Raw genomic sequence first — 9364 nt, 5'->3', positions numbered from 1 at the left:
TTTCTCCGGGATAGTTAAATTTAAATAACATTAAGCAGCTGCTTTCTCTGCCGTATAACATTCTAATATTATCTTGCATTTGCTTCGATGCATTATAGTATTAGATTTTCTGGTTAGAGTATTAAAGTGTCACTAAGAACGTTTAGTTTAGAATAATAAATTTAAAAAAAAAAGATTTCGATAAAAGAATAACACAAATAGATTAACTTTTTATGTTTATTCTTATTGTTCTGAAGCATATTTTGTTTTAAGAATATTTATTTTCTAAAAAATATTTATTTCCACATTACACAGAAATTTATAATTTATCTAGGACTAAGGAATATTTTTACCGTCTTACTATATTTAATAATATGTTCAGAATGTCATCGTTTTAAGTTTGAATACTCGCTCTGACTTGGATTTAACTTTTTTTTTAGTCTTTTTTTTTTTTATTTCACTAGTGAAAAAATACCACACAGGGCCCCAAATGCAATTACGGATTTGAAACTTGACATGCTGAAAGTACAACTTTTATGATACGCAAAATTAAAGTCCCCCCCCCCCTATTTGTTCAAAAATTTACGGAAAATTTTGTGACGCTTTCTGTTTAAAACTATGTAGTAAAAAGACAAGAGTTCGTTGCAAGATTGAATAATATGTTATTGAATAGACTTTGTCAGATTCGAAAGTGAAGATAATCTTCTTCAACTAATAATATTATTTTCATTGTGAAATAAATAGGAAATAAACAAACTAGAAGAAATTCTTTTATTCATAAAAAGAGAGGAAATTGTGTGACTCATTCTGAGGACAGTATGTAACCGAGGGTCCAACTGAAGTCTTCTCCGTTCATCTATAAAATAATGCGAAACAAGTCTTTTAAAAAAACTCTTTTTTTTAAAAAAAAAGTCAATTCCTACTTAGTTCAACAAAGAAAGATTTCATTTTAGTTACTTTTTATTAAATAATGACAGTTTTTTTTCCTCTCATATGAAACCAAAACGAATGAATTAAATTTAATGAATGAATTCATATTTGAAAAAAAAAAAACTGTCTTAACATCGAGTGTGATCCACTATTTGAACTCGAATGCATGAATGAAAAGTATTTTATGAACGAATGAAAATTTGAACAAGATCGATATAAGGAGAGTCTGAACGAATAGTAGGAACTGAATAAATACTATTTGATGATGCTCAAAATAATGTTTGAAAAACTTTGATGCCTATAAGAAGTGATGAATTAAAGGAAGATCTAAAAACGTTTTTTTTTTCTCCTCCTCGCAAACAATTGACGTCTCACTAATGACTGTTGGTCTAGGATTTATATTTAATGACGAACAGCTTCTCTACAAATGTTACGTTTGAGTCTGAAACAAGATTGAAGGGGCGGGTGAGAGGGGCATTTGAAAAGCTGTTATAGAGCGAATGGGAGGATTCTTCGGGAAAACAATAACAGGGTCATTAGAATAAGGAGTGACGGGAGTGCTGTTTGCATTGTATTCAGAATGGGTTTCATTTCAAAATTTTCTGTTTATTTCGTTTACTTAAGCAAATGAATGCATAAATATAAATAAAAAAAAATGAACATGTGAGGTTGAAAATTGTTACAGTCGTTAGTGACTGTAAAAATATAGAGGCCGCCAATAATTAAATTTTTAGCGTTCCAATGTTACTTGCGTTGATATAAAGTAAGACACAGAAACACATTTTCTCAGTGGAAAGATTTCTCTTTTCAGACATTTTAAGGCTCGCAAAATGTAAGGAACTTCAGTTTAAGATATAATTTTTAAAGAGAAAACATCGATTTAACTTAAGATAAATGAAATCAAATTGTAAGCTGATTAAGAATCATTCGAAAGAAAAATCTTTGTGAGGTGATGGAAGGCATTTTTGGGTGACTCACCTCATTTCCGATAAACTTCATTCCCCGCCAGGTTGTGTTGGTGAAGCCATATCCACTCACCAGCAATTCAAAAACATACTGGAGTCCAAAACAAAGATCTTTTTCCATCTACCAACACAAAATAGCATGAAAACCGTTCTTTTTAAAAAAGTCTTTTTAATAAAGTAAAATCAGCTTTTTACAACTTAACTAAAAGTGTTTAGAAATAGATAATACGATGAAATAAATTCGAGATAGGAATTCATCTGATTTGAATAGCGAACATCGAAAGAAAATCTTTTTACTAGACCGGCATAGTGAGCTACGAGTCTCAAAAGTTCTTGTACAGAGCGCAAAACAGAAAAACGGAGCACCCTGAATAACTTTTGATCACATGAGCCGATTTTCAGCCCGAGACTCAATCTTTACGGTGTGAGGGTATTACCTTAAATATTCTAATTTATCAAAGCAGGCGATATTTTAAGTTACGAAATCAGAAAAAAAAAAACATGATTTTTTTCACCGAATTCTTGATCCTCAAACTAAGTATAAAATGTGGACAGAATGCAGAAGAGCAGACAAAAATTTGGACGTTACTTCCATTAGACCGTATTTGGGACAGTTTTAAAGGGAATCGAAAAGTTTTGCACGGAATTATAAAATTACTCATAATAATCTGCCTTATTTTGTAAAAAAAATATTTTTAATAATTCTTAATATTTTGCATTAAATTATTTAATAATAGCCATAAAAGTTTTAAATTATAATGTATACAACCATTTTATTTTATTCTTTATACAAATTTTAATCGAAAAAATATGAAATTTGAACGCACTTGATTGAATTGTTTCTGAGTTATCAATTTTATTTTTTTAAAAAAGTCCTAGATTAAAAATTTGATTTCGTACTTACCGATTTCCGAAGATGATGACAATTGTTTGCAATTTCCGAAAATTCTTGTAGGCTCATGCTTTGCTTATTTAGGAATTTCATGTATGAAAAAAATTTTGAATGCGCCTGTTTGTGAGAAAAAATATTTTAGGTGCAAACGAAACACAGGAAATCTGACAGAAAAAATTTAAGGAACTCAATAAGCATTATAATGTTGTCTCTGCTTTAAATATTCTGTGTTATAAATAGATCTTTTCATTTGATGTACTTTATATCGTCTGTATTACACTTGAGTTTTAAAATGAAGCATTCTTTTCCCAGGAAGGATGCAGTTCTCGTGGCTAATATTAAGAACAGCATTATAGAGAAGGATTCGAATGGAATAAAACTATTTAATCCTAAAGCGTAAATGGCTTTAATGTTTTCTTTTTTTATTCAAATTCATATCATCAAAGAAAGTTTAATCTACGATTGAAAACTATTTCCTATTATGTCTGTAATGTTTAAAATCAAACAAAAAAAAACTATTTAAAAAATTTTTGATACTGATCACTATATTGATAGTAGATAAAAAGTCTACTCTGCGTGTGCTTTCTGATCATCTTTGTGTTTGTAAGCATTTTAATGAGCACAAAAACAACTATCTTTAATAATTTACGCTTATCGTCATAACAAAATAGTTTAGAGTTATATTATAGATTTACTGATGTTTTATATTTAATGCAGGAGAGAGACGTATCTAACCGATATTTTGTTTTCAAACATATTAATTGCTTATAATTTTCTGTAGAAAAAATGCTTTCTTTGCACGCTTTCTTGACAAATGTTAAAATCAATAGTGAGTAGCACATTTCTTTGTTTAGGGGGCATTCTCTGTTTTTGTCTGTGGTGTAGCGTTAGCAGAAACATTACGGGAAAACTCTGCAAGACCCACATTTTTCATAACCATTACATTACTGAGTTAGGAGATTCTGTTTGGCCATCCCCTGCGTGAATAGGGAGTCTCAAAGAGGCGAGTTTGTGAGGAAGAATCGAGCATTTAGACCAAAAAAATGCAATCATTTCTCAAAAGTGAACCCTTCCCAAAACACGGATTGCAAAATATATATAGTATCGCTTCGCGGACAAATTCGAATGAAATAAAGTAAATAAGGTAACACAAAATAGCAAAAAAAATAAAAGAGTAACTTACCAAGAACTTTGTGTTTTGTGGAACAACAATTTTGTGAAAACATTCCGAAAAATGATATCTTTTGCATTCCTCTTCACTCAGAATTACAGAAATGTTTTTTCTGCAGTGGAAGGGATTACTGCTTCCTTTAAATGTATACTTTCTATGCTATACAAAAAGAGTTAAATTTGAATTAAGATTTCCCTTTAATGGATTTATTTTGCAAGAACTTTTATTAAGGAACTTCGATATTCATGCTCTGATTAAGATGGTTACATAAAATTAATTTGCTCTTTTTTAAAATAAAAAAAATCCTGCTCGCACGTCAGCCATTTTTAGAAGTAGGATCCTTAAGGGGACACTTCAGGTTCAAAATGATTTTTTTTAAATATCAACCAATTTTAATGAAAATTTCATAGATTGTGAATAAAGCATTTAGAAAGATATTCCCAAAATTTGAAGCAAAAATATTAATTTGTTGAAAAGTTATAATTTTTTTAATAATTTATCCGCAAGTTAAATTACTAAATGTTCCAATATTTCAAAATGTTTCCTGCGCATGAGTTTTTATCGTAGCTGTATGAAACTCATTTATATTACAGTTTGAATAAGTATAAATAAAATTGGATATGTTTGAACAACTTAGCACTTAATTTTAAACAAATAAAAAATCAAAATATCATAGTCTTTATATAATTTTTAAAAATTGAAATTTAAATAACAATTTAAAGTAATTTAAAAAATATTCAGTGAGTATTCAGCTTTTATTTATATCACATTGGTTACGGAACATTAGACCAATCATATATATGAGAAAAAAATAAAGATTTATTCAAAACTCATGCGCAAGGAACTTTTCGAAGTTTGAATATTATCGTAAAAAACAACATTGAGAAAAAACAGTTTAACTATAAAAACAGACAGTTTACATAACCTTGTTTACAAATCTTGAAATGCTTATAACTTTGCAAAAAATGAATGAAATTGAAAAATTTTTCTTTTAAATTGTAGCTAGATATAAGTATTATTTTTTGAAACAAAAATTGAAAAAAGTATAATTTGGTCGATTTTTGGGTTTTCCATCGTGAAGTGTCCCCTTAAAGAATTTTAACTAACTGTTCGCCAACAATAGGTGTTTTTCGAGATTTTCTTTTTTTTTAAAAATTACGTACAAAAAATAAGTTGCCAAGTTAATCTGTTATTTTTTTTTATCTCACCTAGATCATGAACAAAGGTTCAATTGTGTTCATTGAAGCTGGCTACCATTTCCCTTTTCATGTAAATTTAAAATATTTAATTTGATTTTCACCTCTAAATTATAAAAATGATCCTTCAATGAAGTAGCAATACATTACTAAATATAATATACAGTACGCAAAACTTGAATAACTTTTGCTCTAGTGATCCTATTTTCACGTATTCAATCTTAATGGTTCGAGGGACTGACCTTACTACGGCTGATGAATGAGAGCAGACAATATTATAAGTTAAAAGAAAATTGTATATTCAAAATTTAATTTAAACTATTCATCCGATTTTGTCCACATTTTGTGTTTTCCCATTTAAAGTTACATTCTTTAAAAAATACGTAGAAATAGTTAATACCTTACATTTCATAACATTTTCGACCCTTATTAAATAAAATAATCAATAATTATTAAAAATAATTTTTTCTCGGTTATCTTTTTTGGGATAAACGAATTTTTTAATGGTGTAGATGAATGTTTCATCTCGGTGTTCTCGAGCAATAGCAGCGAAATGCCCAAAAAGTAAAAATTAACGTTAAGGGGACAAAACTATCGGACTCAATTTTCCAGAGAGTTATTTTGAGGTTCATGAATCCGTCGAAATAAAGATAGGTTTATTTAGAGAACGTATATATTTTTTTTGTATTTTGTAACCTAAAAAATTGTACGCACTCATATATTAGCATATTTAAGATCAGGTCCTTGAAACATCCGTTCGAAAATCCGCTCGTTAGATCAAAAGTTATTGAGGGTGCTACATGAACATCAATACAACACATACACACAGCATGCACATACAACTCCAAATACACATTCATTTAAGCGTGCTATAAAACTGTCCGAGAGTAAATGATGTTAGTATAATAGTTACGAGAATGTCTTGATGGAGTTGAGTGAAACGAGTGCTGTTGGTACACGTTCCACGAAACAACTCAAATCCACTTTTTGTCTCGCTTTGGTGATGAGGCAGACAGGGATCTTCTACTTCTGTTTTGGCAACATCCTAACAGAATAAGAAACCTTTATGTACCCTAAGAAAGCAACCTTTCTTTTTAATGTCACAAAATTGTTTGTACTAAAAAAATCTTTTTTTTTTCAAAGAAAGCAAAGATGTTGCTGTTTCAAACCTTTCATTCTAAAAGGATCGGAAATTATTTTGATAGCTTTTTTAAGAAGGATTGCCACTTGAGGTCCATATTGACATTTTAGCTGACGTCACACTAGCTATAGGATCAAATTAAATTGTCCATTTAAATTTCATGACAAGGTGGATTTTAGCTGAGCATAACAAGCGAAAAGAAACCTTATGACATAGATTTAAGTTTATTTTCAACTGGAGACTAGCTTTATTCAAGGATTTTTTTTGTCGTTAAGACAACCTTGATTTAATGTTTTTGTACAGAAAGTTGTCCTCCAAGGTTTTGGGTTAAGGTAATGAGTGTAGAATAGAGCCGATTGTGACAGATCTCGTTTTAAGATGAGAAGGTTTACACGCGAACCGCATAAAAACATTAGATTTACATCAAAAGGGTTTTGTTGCGTGAAAACTATCCTTATTTTCCTATCTGGGTACTTTAAGGTCTGGTTTCTTAAGACAAGCGCCTTATCTGGACGTCAGCGGGCCGTCAACGTCCCGCTGACGCCACCAAAATAGTGGTTTGTTAGCTCAAGGCTTGGTTTCTTAGAACTAGCGCCTTATCTGGGCGTCAGCGGAAAGTTGATGTAGAGCTGACGCTAAAAAAATACTTTTTTGTTAGCTCAGCGTGAGCAGTCGGTCCAGCGCAGACATTATCTCTCATTGCGCATGCGTTAATAACGTAAACAAATATTTATTTTGAATTTGTATTGATTTTGTTATTGTCTACCAGTGCTTTAGAGCACAAATAATGACTTTGTCCAAGAAAAAACACATTATAGCTGAGCTAAATGAAGAGTGCTATGTTTAATGAAGAAGCTATGTTTAATGTCAAAATCAAAATCTTGGCTGACTTCAATGTGCTGTTGGATGTAGTCCGCCATTGTTTCTGTGGTTAACGTCACGTTGTAATTCAACTGCAGTTGAGTTGGACGGCAATTGTAGTTCAAGATGAGCGTTCGCTGACGTATACTATCAAACTCACAAATGGACCAATCAGAGGTTAGCGCTGATTTCCAGCTGACGGCGTCCTGTCCTAAGAAACCAGGCCTTAAGGAGGACATTGATTTTAGAGCTATTTGTAGCTTTTTTCTTGAGATTGAGATTATGTATCGGGAGATTTCAAGAGAACGTAGGCTTATAAAGCTGCTTCAATTTTAATCAAAAGGCAAATCCCAAAGGAACTTACTACATGATATCCTACCCGGATAGCAAAATAAGGTTTATTTTAACTCAGCAAAAACCTATTAATACAAACTTAAAAAGGTTTGTTATGCGATTAACGTGTAAACCTTCTAATCTTAAAACGAGATCTGAGCAAATCTGCTCTATTCTACGCCCATTACCCTAAACCAAAAACTTGGAAAACATCCTTCGATATTAAAACCTCAAATCGAGGTTCACTTAGGGTTTTCAAGCGTGAAAACTTCCTTTAATAACGCTAGTCTCAAGGTGAAATTAATCTTAAATCTAGGTCATTATAAGGTTTCTTTTCGCTTGTTATACTCAGCTAAAATCCACCTTGTCATGAAATTTAAATGGACAATTTAATTTGATCGTATAGCTAGTGTGACGTTAGCTAAAACGTCATGATGGACCTCAAGTGATAATACTTTTTTAAAAAGTAATCCTTTAAGGTTCGGGACTGCAATATTTTTGCTTTATTGAATAAAGGTTTTTAGTACAAACAGTTTCGTGAGAATAAAGAGAAAGATGCCGTAAGAGGTTATGTGCTTTCTGGGGTATTTTCTCAATGTATACGATCACATTATTCTAGCTAATTCCACTGAAGGAGGTTTTATTTGAACAGCATCCTTCAGATGTTTTCAATTAGATAATCACACAAAACTGTCATTATCCTATTTATCGAAGGCAAACCTTAAAATGATGTCAATATTGGCTGAACCGAATGTCGTTTCCGTGCATTTGATATTTGTTATCAAGATTTAATTTTTTAATCAACATACCCTCGTTATCAACAACCTTTCAATAGCCGGATCGAAAATGAATCGAAATAAATAAATTGGTTTTTAAGACTAAGGAATATTTAAGGAGGCGAAACGACCTTCCTGTCCTCCTTACAAGTAATAAAAAAAGACATTTTTAAAGTGAATAGTTCAATAAAGTAAAATTTTATTTTAGTTACTTTTTAAAAAGCAATTACAATTTTTTTCTCCCCTATAAAACTAAAATTAAATGAATTGAATTGAATGAATGAATTCATACTTGAAAAGAAAAAAAACTGTATTAATCCACTAGAAACTTATAAAAATGTATTTGAATTTCAATCGGTAAATAAAAAGTATTTTATGAATGATTGAAAATTTGAACAAAGCTATAGGGAGAGTGGGAACTAATAGTAGGAATTGAAGAAAAAACAAAATAACTATAAAATAACAAAATACTATCAGATAACTATAAAAGTATCAATTGGATGACATGGACCACATGTGCTACCACGTAATGTCCTCTATTGAATTTAATCCAGTGAATATAAAATAATTAAATATTTAAACTAGGAGGCTTCGCCCTCTGCTCGCTGGCGCTCGCCAACCCCCGGAACTGCTTTCGCAGTTCATTTCGGATTGCTTCGCAATCCGATGCTCGCTTTACTCGCTCATTGGATACGTTCTTAACGACTAGCTTTTGTATACTTTTTTGAACACTGAAGTTCCGAAAACTTTTCACTGTAGAAAATTCTAAATCTGTACATTTCAATATTAATTTGAAATTGCAAACAGTTCGCATATTTTTCTTAATCACACTATTCTAAATTTCAGTTGTTGAGAAAAGTAACTGTTGCAAGTTTTGTCTTAAAGTCCTTCCCACCAGAGGGCTAAAGCCATGTGTTGTAAAACAATATGAAATAGTAGTCTGTCACTGAACGCCGGATGTAAAGCATCGGCTTCGATGAAGATAATTTTGTATTTTTAATTCTCTAAAGGGTGCCATCCTAATAATATGTAATTTGCAAAATAAATATGTATATTTTTGATTGTTGATGAAGCCCATCATTTTGTGTTTTCATCAGTGTTCAGAAGCAGAACAACTATA

At 30.9% G+C, this 9364-nt stretch overlaps 1 protein-coding gene across 1 annotated transcript in view; it reads right to left on the bottom strand.

Annotated features, from left to right (window-relative positions):
- Positions 1 to 733: 733 nt before the first annotated feature.
- The window catches only part of LOC107453634 (ectonucleoside triphosphate diphosphohydrolase 1), a gene marked incomplete in the record, with an annotated part of 39401 nt that continues 30770 nt past the window's right edge, over positions 734 to 9364 (bottom strand). The window contains 5 exon segments of the mRNA XM_043049261.2: positions 734 to 835; positions 1888 to 1995; positions 2779 to 2883; positions 3950 to 4096; positions 6047 to 6178. Of these exon segments, the coding sequence (XP_042905195.2) occupies positions 782 to 835; positions 1888 to 1995; positions 2779 to 2883; positions 3950 to 4096; positions 6047 to 6178 (546 nt within the window).

This window comes from Parasteatoda tepidariorum, chromosome 1 (genome assembly GCF_043381705.1).
Source record: "Parasteatoda tepidariorum isolate YZ-2023 chromosome 1, CAS_Ptep_4.0, whole genome shotgun sequence".
Classification (NCBI taxonomy): domain Eukaryota; kingdom Metazoa; phylum Arthropoda; class Arachnida; order Araneae; family Theridiidae; genus Parasteatoda; species Parasteatoda tepidariorum.
Note: the sequence above shows the minus strand (reverse complement) of the source record. Positions and strands in the feature narration are given on the sequence as shown.